At 46.1% G+C, this 12500-nt stretch overlaps 2 protein-coding genes across 4 annotated transcripts in view; both read left to right on the top strand.

Annotated features, from left to right (window-relative positions):
- Window positions 1-10220, top strand: part of LOC125960174 (ethanolamine-phosphate cytidylyltransferase) — a 10663-nt gene extending 443 nt beyond the window's left edge. Inside the window, exons 1-9 of one of the 3 annotated variants that reach the window (XM_049693411.1) lie at window positions 1-95; window positions 137-147; window positions 220-340; window positions 3954-4091; window positions 6594-6706; window positions 7460-7526; window positions 7595-7707; window positions 8039-8524; window positions 8601-10220. The exon at window positions 1-95 is cut by the window's left edge and continues 443 nt beyond it. In XM_049693411.1, the coding sequence (XP_049549368.1) occupies window positions 4-95; window positions 137-147; window positions 220-340; window positions 3954-4091; window positions 6594-6706; window positions 7460-7526; window positions 7595-7707; window positions 8039-8524; window positions 8601-8746 (1287 nt within the window). In that variant the 5' untranslated portion in view covers window positions 1-3 and the 3' untranslated portion in view covers window positions 8747-10220. The remainder of the gene's footprint in view (window positions 96-136; window positions 148-219; window positions 341-3953; window positions 4092-6593; window positions 6707-7459; window positions 7527-7594; window positions 7708-8038; window positions 8525-8600) is intronic. The other 2 variants (XM_049693410.1, XM_049693409.1) reach the window with 2 other exon arrangements.
- Window positions 10221-11562: 1342 nt separating this feature from the next.
- Window positions 11563-12500, top strand: part of LOC125960173 (venom protease) — a 2955-nt gene continuing 2017 nt past the window's right edge. The window contains exons 1-2 of the mRNA XM_049693408.1: window positions 11563-11909; window positions 12102-12500. The exon at window positions 12102-12500 is cut by the window's right edge and continues 42 nt beyond it. Of these exons, the coding sequence (XP_049549365.1) occupies window positions 11831-11909; window positions 12102-12500 (478 nt within the window). The 5' untranslated portion in view covers window positions 11563-11830. The remainder of the gene's footprint in view (window positions 11910-12101) is intronic.

Below are 12500 nucleotides of genomic sequence, written 5' to 3'. Positions count from 1 at the left end.
AAAATGGAGAACCAGAACGAGAATGGCCACCACCAGCAGCAGCAGCAGCAGACGATTGGTGATGGCAAGGAGGTTCGCGTTTGGTGCGATGGCTGGTGAGTAAGCTGGTCGATACTGATACAATCTCGAAAGTTAGCAGTACAGAGGGTTTTTGGGAAAAGGTACTCCGGGCCACCTGCGCCGTCTGTTGGCATCATGACCTTAGATCGGACGCACCAGTGAAGGACGGCATGGTGAGCGCCATTCCCGAAATAGATCTCCGTATCCGTACCGCGGTCCGGCGACGCCTTCCTCAGCGCGTCACCCGCTGGCTGGCACCGCTCAACGGGCTTGCTGACACGTATTTCGTGCAACCAGAATGACCGCAGCAGAACATGCTGGTGCAGCAGGAACCGAGAGCTTCCGGGTGTGAAGGGGCCGTTTTACCGTTTGCGCGCACGACGAGAATGGTGTTGCAGTCCGGTCCAAATGGGGGAATGGTTGTTCGCACCGTCGTCAACCATTTTCTCGATCGTAGGTTACTTTGTCGTTCATCTTAAATCATCAGCTATTTTTGCCATCACCATCCACAGCCTGCTCGATGTAATGGCGTCTCCGACTAGCGATTTGCACCATGGAGGTGCTAAGCAATTGTATTACAAATTAAAATTGACACCACGGATAAATAGGATCAACAGCGGCCACTCGAATGCGGTTTAGAGTTGCATCCGTTTGATGTGATCGTCGATATTAGAACGATTCGTCAGCTTGACCGGTAGACGCCGCTCTCCATCGGTCCGGGGCGCAACCTTTGGACCACACCTTTCGGAAGCACCTACCTAGCGGATTCCGTTTTTCCCCTTCCGATTTAAAGGGCAACTGCATAAGCAGCGACAGCACCTCTAGGTGAATGAACCGCTAGTTTGACAGTGGAAACACCCCATGCATCACCCCTCTTCACACGCGCTAGTACGCGGCGCCACCAAACGGCCGCCCCGTTAACGAGACATGCGCAATCATCGTAAGCGCTTCTTTTGAAGAGCAAGAGAGAGAGACAGTGAGGTACAGAATGGAATCAGAATGGAGGAAACGGGCACGGTGATGTCAACTCGCCGCTAGCAATACACGCGTTCTTTGCGTCAGACCTGTGCAACACCAAAGCCACAACAAGTACACGCGCCACGCCGAGATCGTATGATTCAGGGTTTGCACCTATCAGCGGCCTCGCATTGCTTCTCCCGATGATGCGGTGCCTGGCAGGGCGCCGTGTGGAGATCAGTGCGCAAGACGGAGCGCCATCAGATGGCAATGAAAAACGGTGCGATGATGATGATGAGGTGGCGGCACGAGAGGACGACACATCACGACCGATGCTGTCGCGCGTTCAGCTTTTTCTCTCTTTCTACCGTTTTAGTTTTTTGTACCGGCTTTCTCGTGAAAATGGTGGTGAGGAATGTCCCGAGGGGAAGTTGATAAACAGCTTGCCCGCTCCGAACCGTTGGACCGTGAACGGCCTTAGAGGTGTATCTATCACCTGCCTCCCGCTCGCACCCTTCGGTCCGTGCGCTGCTGTTTTGCAGCATAAAACAAACATAAGAAACCGCATACCGTATCGCGTTCCTCACGTCGCCAATTCACTCTCTTTCTCTATCTCTGCTCGTGTAAACAAGACTGCCACCGCTATGTGTGGTGCACGGCGAAAGAGAAGAGGAGGAGCTGGCTCGGTCTAGCTGACGTACTGCCCTTGATCCGTGCGGTGTTCCCCACAAGTGAGCAGTAGCGGCGACCAGAGCCACCGGTGTGTGCTGGGGTATTGGTTCGATTATGTTACGTCTTGAGTCCCAGGAAATGTAGCCCAGGCAAGGATAAAACCGGTCCCGGAGGGTCTAGGTCAAGGTCGCACGGTGTGTCGTCACGGTTCGTCCGTTGCGGTCCGTTGCGTTGACTGAGCGCTAACTTCCCTCTTCCGTTCGTTTATCTACCGACCGACTAAGGAAGGAGAGGTAGGAGAGATCCACACACACACACGGTGCATATTTTAGTGGCACATCGAACCCAAAATGCGAGGTGTTCAAGTTGACTTTCCGTGACTCATCCGGGCAAAAGAATTGATGCAGTTCGTTCCATGCGGCGTATCGATTGGTTTTTGGCCCTTTGGTGACGTACGAAGGGATTAGGGTATTCAGGCGTGATTGATTCGAAATGTTGAAAAGGTATGCATAACTACAGGTTTATTAACGTTTTATTCAATGTTCATAATAGTTTCATTACTATTTAAATATCAAGCGAAAGGGTATCATAATGAAATATTCATTTAATTAATGGATTTTCATTAGAATAAAAATACTTTTGATTGTCTATATTAAGCTTCAGAAGGTTGCTAGACCAATTAGCGGGAAATGAATACTTCGAACCCTACGCCTTCCAATTGCTCTGCGAATTTGGATAATTTATGCGTATCTTCCTAGATAGATTGAATAGGTGATATTTAAATGTTGAAGGGTATTTTTTAATATGCATTTAAAAAGCTCCCGTAAAAAAATAGTACGTCCAGTTGAATGGAAGATAACGGAAAGTGCGTCAAACTTGAAATGAGGTTCTACATCTTACCTGTTTTCTCCATGCCATTGCTCAAAAGCTGTTCTGTCATTAAATCCCCTGACGAATATAACGCGTAGAAGCAATATGTCTCAAAAGTTAACCTTCAGCGTCAACGGAACAATCTCACCGTAAAGTAACACCTCCTTAATAGCCCTGACCAGTAATTAGTCATACTGCGAGTGTCATTTTCTCAGAACCGGGCCTTCCTGTGTGATTGTGATATACCGCGTAGCAGTATACGAACGAAGGTTGAAGAAGAGTCTCGACAAACGCAATACCCATTTCTGATGGCTTGTAACGCTAACGATTGATAAGGCAAAAATGACCTGACTATGCGCTCCTTTTGTGGCTTCTATCAGAGGTGGAGGTGGTCGATAGCACCCCATACGGAGGAGACAGTAAACGATGACACTTCGAACGTTTACTTCCGGAACTCGGCTCGGAGATAAAACTGGTCGCAACCTCTTTCCACTCAATCAGATAATTTTGCACTGATAAACTTAGATAAGGTATCGTTGTACGAGTATTCATCATTTGAAGAAGATGAATTGTGTAATGAAAACGAGCTTACCCAATGCGTCATTTTCGTCAATCGATCGATCATTTAACCCGCAGGATCAACAACGCTTGAGCTCCTCAAGGCTTCGGATTGACCTTGAACAGATCTCATAATTTGCAAACCCAGAAATACCGCGAGTTGACAGTTGACCTTTGCAGCAGTCAGGAATTATCCATGCAAATCACGTGCTCTTCGACCGTTGCAGTGCCAAGCACGACTGCACTTTAGGTCATTCTTGCCACCAAGAAGTTCAAAGTACGGGGCCATTACTTAATGGCCTCGAGAGAGCCGTCTGGTAGTTCTGGCCATGCTTCAATCCTCCTACACATAATACACACGACAAGGTTGGGTGGCATAAGCTCGTCCACTAACGGGCAGTAATTAGCTAACAGTGTCCATGGAGAGGGCAGACACACCGACGAAGTAGTCTCGGTTTCTTCTTATATCGCCTTCCGTAAGGTTTCTGTTACCTTGGTAGTCGGATCGATAGTGTCGAGAACCAACGGCCGCTGTGGTTCTGACGGTTAATAAGTTGGTTACGCGACTTTACGTAAATTTGAAACTAGAAATGCTAAAAATATGGGAACATAGAAAACAAAGACCGCTTGGGGTTCAAGGGTTTAAAAGGGGTTGCAGAAAACGGATGGCTTGCTGCTCCTTTCTGTATCGCTCCAACTATTGCGCTACTTTGCCTTGCGTGTCCTCCATTTATCGTTTCAATTGATGCAAATTAAAGCCAACGGGCACATGTCCTCTCGCGCCATTGCTGTCACTTATATTGATTAGAATTGTTTGCTTTCTTTTCTCTCCTCAGTTACGATATGGTGCATTTCGGACACGCCAACTCTCTGCGACAGGCGAAGGCCCTCGGACACAAGCTGATCGTAGGCATACACAACGATGCCGATATCACGAGGAACAAAGGACCACCGGTGTTCACGCAAGAGGAACGGTACGGCACGAGGAAACCGTTTCTAGAGTTTCTTCTATAGCATAAGACCTTGTAACACATAACGGTGTACTGTTTTTTCCGGTAGTATAATTAGCAGCATATGTAGTATATAATGGAGTATCTAAAAGCAAATCGTGAAACACAAACACAATTATAGTGGTATGATCTCATATGTTTTAGTTTACCCTTCTGTTGCTTTATATATAAAACAAAACTTCCTTTCCATCCACCCAAGTGTATTGGTTGATTGGTTGGAATTGATAGTTGGTAGATACTAGTGAAGAAAACAACAAGAAGTAGAGCGTGTTACGGTGACCCCGTGACGTTAGTAGCCTGGACCTGGGAGATAAGTTTACCCCCCCCCCCCCCCCCCCCCCCGAATATTCCGTGGCTTCATTTCTGGCGCCATTTTCTGCCCTGGCTTCCTTGACTCTCTGAACTCGTCTCATGTCGGCCGACCTTCGTTTGTCGGCCGCTTCACGAATGCTCCGATCCGTGTGCACCGCTATCACAACCAATGGTGGTTCGATTACGCAATTTGTCACGCCACACCGTCCTCCTAGGCGCTCGAAAATCCGTTAAGCTCCATGCGCCATTATCTTCCTAGTCAGAAGGCGATGGCGACGAGGTATTATTCCGATCGAAAGCGACGAAATAGGCTCCACGTAGACGGGTTTTCGGGAGTAGCCCCACAAACCGGTGACCCCATGACGTTTTGACTTGGCGGACTGTATGACTGACTGATAACAGCACAGCAAGGAGAAGGACGGCCAACGGGGAACCCGATTCTGGAAGCACCGATTGCCAATCCCTCGCCGCAACCGTGCATTGTAAACATGTTTGGGTGAGGCGGGGGCAGATCATTATCGGGTACTGATAATAGAGTTATGTTGCAAAGTGAGAGGAGGACACGTTCCGGATGACGTTGTGTTTTGACGTTGACAACCTAAATGGTGGCACTCGCTCGGCTGCCATTAGAGGAGTGGGCGGGCCATTCAATTCTTCACCACCGGCTCGAGTACGCCTAGAATGAATCGTCTGCTGCTTGGTTACGAAAGTGCACAATGAAAGTAATGAACTCCGCCAACGACCTTTGGACGGCAATCGAACGATCGTCGTCGTTACGATTGGCCGGATCATCGTCGACCCACTAGGACTTCGATTCGTAATCTCTCGCTTCAGCGGGTGTGTGTATGTGTGTGCATAAGGGTCCATAGATGATACGGGGGACCACATACTTTCGTCGTACCATTGCGGGATTTATTATTTTATTTTTGGTTAATTGTATTACTCGTCCTACTGGCCATTGCTTATCGGTGAGCCGAAAGGAATATGGTGGTTATCAGTGCGCCATTCCTACCCGTGGCTACAAGCCACGTGCGCGTCTGAACTTTTACGCACGTACCGGTCGTACGTTCAGGGGGGGATCCATTTGGCGTAGGCAGGTTATGGTGATCGTCGTGGAACATTACAACCTGTCGTCGACAACAGGTCTCGGTGGGTCAGATAAATCAAGTAGAATAGCGTGGAGTGTGCACATGTCTAAGATAGGGCCCTATTGCGAGTGTCTTGTCTTGCAAACGAGACTGCTGTACTACTGCTGAAAAAACTTAGCAGTCTTGTTGAGCTCTTACCGAGTCTCTACACGGGCGCGAGAAAGCTGAAAATGAGATGAGAATGAAAAAGGCGAGAATGTCAAATCCCATACATTTGTGACAGCCTACTTGTATCTTTACATTTCCATTTGTATGGGATTTGACATTCTCAACTTTTTCATTCTCATCTCATTTTCAGCTTTCTCGCGCCCGTGTAGATGAAGTGTTATGAATGAACTTGTGATTTTTTACAGCCAGATTTTAAAACAAATACTAATACTAACAAATTATTCACCAACACCACCAAAACCCAACATCTTTCGGTCCAATGGCAACTTCGACCAAAACGAAAAAAATTACCATTTTCAGTCTCGTTTTCAAGACTCAGAGTCTGTTGCTAAAACCTACCAGACTGTGAGTCTTGAAAACGAGACTGAAAGTCGCGTTGCTATTGGCCGGAGGATGTTGGTTTTTGGTGGTGTTGGTGACTAATTTGGTAGTATTAGTATTTGTTTTGAAATCAGGCTGTAAAAATTCACAAGTTCATTCATAAGAGCTCAACAAGACTGCTAAGTTTTTTCAGCAGTAGTACAGCAGTCTCGTTTGCAAGACAAGACACTCGCAATAGGGCCCATAACGTTCGAATTACGTGCCTTTAACAATTTGTTTATACCGCTGATTGCGTGTTTCTTTCCATTCTGGTTTAGTTCCTGATAGTTCATCAACCATAGTTTGTACCGTATGATAACGTCCTTTAAAGTATTGTAGACCTGTAATAGGTAGTGGTTTTGAATGAAAAGAAATCTCTATAACGTAGTATAGATAATCGTAATAGAATAAACACTTTTGCATGTTATTGTCAGCCAAAAATCTAACGATACATTTCTCTTCTTCGTTCTTATTGTAGATACAAAATGGTGCGAGGTATAAAATGGGTCGACGAGGTAGTGGAGGATGCACCCTACGTCACGACGCTCGAAACGCTGGACAAATACGACTGCGATTTTTGCGTACATGGCGGTAAGTAGCGTCGTCTCTGTCACTGTGAAAACTTATTGCAACCGGAAGTTTCGCCCCGTTTTAAACCATTATCAGTTCACTTCATCCCTTGAGTGAAGCTATGGAGTGCGAGTTTCGTTGGTAGTTGAGACCGTGTACCACATGAGAGTGCTCTTGTGACCTGCAGCCGCCCATTTCACTAGCTAGTACGATTATCAAACGGCATCGCAATCTCTGTAGCCTCGCCTGATGCTGGGTATGGATGGATGAGTTGAGCAAGATCCGGGATCACAGCCGAGAATGACTTTAGTGAACCGATTGCGGTACATGAGTTGTGAGACAGTGCAAAATCAACGACATCGTTTACGAGAAGGTATTGACCTGCGATGAACCATGTGTATTTACTATAAATGATGCCCCCTGGTCTGGTCTAGATTGCCGTTGAACCTGATCGGATGATGCTTGTTGCAAGCTCGCAGCGCACCGTATCAGCGTTGATTGATTTGCACGGTGTAAGGTTGCGGATAGTGGGGAGCTGCATCAAGTGAATGGACGATAAGAATTCTCACTACATCTACTTCCACTTTCAAACCAGATCGAGTTCTCTTCGCTTTCGAAGAGCTTTTCTTGAGTCATTTTTAATTTTTCTTCGTATAATTGTGTCCGACACCTCCCAACCATCGATTTTAGTCACTCGGCATTAACACGTGCTTGTTCCAATAGCAATTACACTTGAAAACGTATAACGTAATTTATTTTCAAATCTACTTCCAGATGACATTACGCTAACCGCGGATGGTGTGGACACTTATCACCTAGTCAAAAAAGCATTACGTTACAAGTAAGGGTAGACGCCTGAGACGTTGAGCCGACGGTGAAATTTTAACGATACATATTTCGTCTTTGCAGGGAAGTATCGCGAACGGCTGGAGTGTCTACTACGGATCTGGTAGGCCGGATGCTGCTCCTAACAAAAAATCATTTTAAACAAGGTGAAAAGGAGTATGAGGTTGAGAAAGATGGTAAATATTCATCGTCCACATAATCGGCCACAGCACCGGAGCATGCGTGTGCGTTTGTTTTGCTTTTGTATTTCGCTTGGACTTTCGCTATCGATTGTTTATTATGATTTCTCTATATCATTTTTTTGTCATTAACTGATTAATGTTGTGCAGATGCTCACCAGTGCTACACTAATGGTACACCACTGCTCAAACCTTTGCTTATTCAAATATCCTCGCATGCGCCTGCCTGCCGTTATTCACGTAACTTTCTTTTCTATCGCATCTTCTCGCCACCTAGACCTGTTCGAAGAATTGTTGAAAAAATATAAAGAAAAATTGAATTCCACAGGATCGTCACAACTCGGCCAAGATCACACGGCACGCAGCCCCTGGACCGGTTGCTCGCAGTTCCTGCCCACCACACAAAAGATTATCCAGTTCAGCGACGGCAAGCCACCGAAGCCGACGGATCGCATCGTCTACGTGGCCGGTGCATTCGATCTGTTTCACGTTGGCCATCTGGACTTCCTGGAGAAGGCTCGTAGCTACGGAGACTATCTGATCGTGGGGCTGCATACCGATCCCGTTGTCAATGAGTACAAGGGTGGTAACTATCCGATAATGAATCTGCACGAGCGCGTTCTGAGCGTACTGGCGTGCAAGTACGTTAACGAGGTAGTGATTGGTGCACCGTACTCGGTGACGGCCGATCTAATGGAACATTTTAATGTCGGGCTGGTGTGCCACGGGCAGACACATATTGCGCTCGATGTAGGCAACATTGATCCGTACGCCATACCGAAGCAGATGGGCAAGTTTATGCTCATCGACTCGGGTAAGCTTCTGGAAGGTGATTCAAAATCAACTCTACTGCTCTCACGATGTCGCTTGTTATTTACGATCACTTTCAGGGAACACCATCACAACCGAGGACATCGTCGACCGCATCATTCGCCATCGGTTAGAGTTTGAAACAAGGAATCAGAAAAAAGAAAAAAAGGAAATTGAAGTCTACGAAGCCATGCAAAAAGTGAAGCTTGCCCAAAAGTCTGGTTGACCAGCGGAAGGTGATGAGGACGCAGAGTAGTAGTGGTGGTAGCAAACCACCCCATCTTGTGTGAAGTAGCAGATGAGATGAGATCATTCCTTATGCAGATTTTTTTTTTGTTTTTAATCATTGATCATGTCTTTAAAAAGGGGAGCGCTGTATTCAAACGGCCAACGGCCTGTTCGTGGTTCCGATAGATTGATTGTGTGTTATTCAAATGATTTAATTTTTGTTCTTCCGTTGTTATAATTTTATCATTCTGGTTTCCATTTTGCCGGCTTTGTTTTCACCGGTGCAAAGAGAAGTAGGACTGTGTTTCATTTTCAGAAACTATAGTTTGCAAATTTTAACCCGTGTTATGATTAAGAATATATGTGTTTGGTGTACGTGTATGTGTGTGCGATTTTGTAGGACAAACATAGAATAGCAGTTTGTAAGAATCTCTAAGTGTTCCGAAGATTGTTACGCTTTATTTGTCTATTTTAACTTGATTAGTAGTTTATTTGGAGAAACAATCGTTCAGCGACATAAAACATAAATTAGAGCAAATTAATCAGGCCGTGCTCTTATTAGAGTTAGGGTCTAACTACCTTTGGCCAACAAAAAAAGGGAAAAAGCTCGAAACTGCGCGTTAGACCAGCGATAGATGATGAAGTGATCAAGGATGCTTCATGGAGGTTAAACAATAAGCTAGTGTGTGTTGCAGATAGTAGCAAAAAGAAAATGAAAAGCCGGAGCAGCAACATCAGACCGTGATTACAGTACAGGGCTAGGGAGAAGATAATTAGCAACTTTTCTGGTCGACAAATTTGTTACAAATGTTCGTGCAACGCTCGTTCATGAGTCCGGTGGTGTTACATGAAAGCAAATCCCACGTTTTACCTACTTAATAATGATCTGCTTAAAAGAAACGAAACAACCAGATTCCCGCTAGTGGTGTATATATTTCTTCCTATGTCTTTCTTCGCTTACCTAAACATATTATTCCTAATGTTATTGCTCTATTGTAAATAGCAAGCCAATAGAAAAAAAACCCTTGAGCAAGGCTCGGTATCATACACGCTACGCGCCGGGGGCAACCGAATGCAAAAAAGATCCTATACATTTACACCAGGAAACTTCTCGGAAGAACGAGAGGACAATACGTTAATGCGGTGCAGCAGAGGCTAGGCAATTATAGTATGTATCTGCTATCGCTACTTTGAAGCACTTCACAGTAGCGGTGAAAACCAAATAAAATATCACATTCTTTGTGCGTAAGGGATAGTTGGTTTGTAAGCCAGCGATGCTTATTAACATTTTTACTTTTTTTTAACATGAACATTGAAAGAAATTCTTATTCAAATCGGTCCCTTTTACACGCGTTTGATCTTCGCTGAATGCTACCGCATTTCAGAGAAGAAAATTGATCCCTCAACACAAAGTATCTATGAATGATACGTTTTGAAAATGCAACCATTGACTGCGAATAGTTATCGTGCTGTTGCACTATCGTTAACAATGTAGCGGGAACGCTGCTTAGGAAAGGACAAGGAGGCGGAATAATTATGTAACAGATTCAGGTCAGACAAAGTGCAACGATGATTGTTTGATAAAAAAAAATTATTGCAACTTCCACTGTTGCTGCTGCTGGGTATTGGTCGATGTGAGTGATAGTGCACAATGAAATCATCAGGCCGTTGCAAGCGATTTACGTCTGCTCGTTGTTGTCAATCACGCAGTGCACCGCTGCTACAGGTAGAGAAGCGCAAACAGCAGCAGTCCATGTCAAAGATGTCACGCAGATGGTTTTTGCATTTTTTTCCAGCGAAATAGATTGCTGCGATAGAACCATTTGCTGTGCGGCACCGATACCCAGCCCGTTACGGCTCCGGTGACACAGCTGCTGGTGTGGAAAATCGAATGAAAATAGGATCGTTTATCCTTTTCACTTTCTCCAATCCCAGAGTTCCCATTACAGTAATACATTTATCACGCTTGCAAAAAGATCAATTGCTTACTTATCCGGCAAACTGATAGTTATCTGATCTGACTACCGTAAGCCGCCCGTTGGCAGATTGGTGCTTCGTTGACTTCCGAAATGCAGTTAAACCATGTACGCGGTGTCCGAGTTCACCAAAGTGATGGTTACCGGGAACAATTAGGCCGGTTTTTGCAAACTCATCGCAGCACCGGAACTGTCGGTTTTCGATTAGAATCTCGACCGACTGAGCGCTTTGCTAGTGTCGACCTTCGCGATGACCGACCACTCCTCGATCAATATGGATCATCTCTCAGACCGCGGTCCGCTGATCCGTAAAATGTTGTTCGGACCATCCGCTACCCACACTCTATTTCTCACCGTTTTGCAACACTCTGATGGTTTCGATAACAATTCTGCTGACGCGCAGAAATCCTACAGGTTCTACGGAACCGGGGGACAAGGTGCAAGTAGATGAGGAAGGGCACGCCGAATCGAACTACACATTGTGAAACAACATTGGTGCGATGCGTTTATAATCACCGCATGTTCTAATGTTTCGGCGGCCGTGATATCCCTTTAAATTACCTAGTCGAACCCTTGCATGCACGCATAAGGGTAGCTCAAAAAACATTTTGTCATCGGTAAGCTTACCATACGATATCCCGGTTTTAATCTATGATAACCTGAATTTGAAAGAGATTTTTTTTTTTCTTTCAATAACTGCAATGCAAGGAAAATATTAAAGTTTTCCATCTCTTCCCTCATCTCTATATGAGGTTCAGCATGGTTGCTCGGGCTGGAAAATGAGAGTGAAAATTCGCATTCAAATACCCACCCTACCTCGCCACTCAGCGATGTAGCGCTGTTCGCTGATTGACCGCTCAACGAGCACGCACCTGATGAGATGCGGTCGGTTCGTCTCGTTGAACAACGTTCACGTCGTCAGTTGTACTCTCCGTTCGAAACAGAACGAATGTGGAGCCCAGCTGCTCTGCACAGTGACACCAGGGATTAACAGATCGCATTAACGTAACTTGAACGTTGCAACTGGTGTACTAGGACCTTTGTGGAATCGTTGCTTCGTGAATGTTTTTTGTAAGAGATTGCGAGACGCACGTGGTCCATACAATATGAAGCAACTCAACAAGAAGTTAAAATGTGCCACCGTGCTGGTGTCAATGTGTTCCCTGTTCACGTGGTGCATCGATGGTAAAGTGGAACGAAAAGCGCCAAAAGCTTTTTGTAAACCTTAAGGAGTTTCAGTGCAATATTCTAACATTCCATCTCATTGTGTTGTCCAGCGGGCATCATGTGCTGGAGTGATAAGACATTGTCCCCGAACAGAAAATCGCCTCTTCTTTCATATATGTAATTGTGTGTCCCCTCTTCCTTCTCCGGCAGCACACTCGATAGTGGAAAGTGAAAGCTCGGCTAGTGCCTCAACGAATGTCGTCCGATCGGTTGGTCTGGTCAACCCGGTACCATCGTCATCGTCTTCTGCCGAATCCATTGGCGGCGGCGACGGTACAACACGTGCGGTGCAGCGAGAAGCCAAGGCACTGTACCGCGTCAGCTGTCCCGGGCTAAGCGATTGCGTTCCGCTGGCCGATTGTCCCGAGCTACTGCTGGAAGTGTCCCGTCAGTGCTACCGCGGTGACTTCACGCTATCGTGCGGTGTCAATGAGTTCGAACCGCACGTCTGCTGTCCACGCCAGCCATCGTTCAACGATGCGCTCCGCCCGGCCAGCCAAACGGTTTCCGGCTGTGGCAAGAGCATCGTCCAGGGTGACTTCTACAATG

The sequence above is a fragment of the Anopheles darlingi genome, chromosome 2 (assembly GCF_943734745.1).
Source record: "Anopheles darlingi chromosome 2, idAnoDarlMG_H_01, whole genome shotgun sequence".
In the NCBI taxonomy this organism is placed as follows: domain Eukaryota; kingdom Metazoa; phylum Arthropoda; class Insecta; order Diptera; family Culicidae; genus Anopheles; species Anopheles darlingi.
The sequence above is the reverse complement of the archived record's forward strand: the minus strand, read 5'-3'. Positions and strand labels throughout refer to the sequence as shown.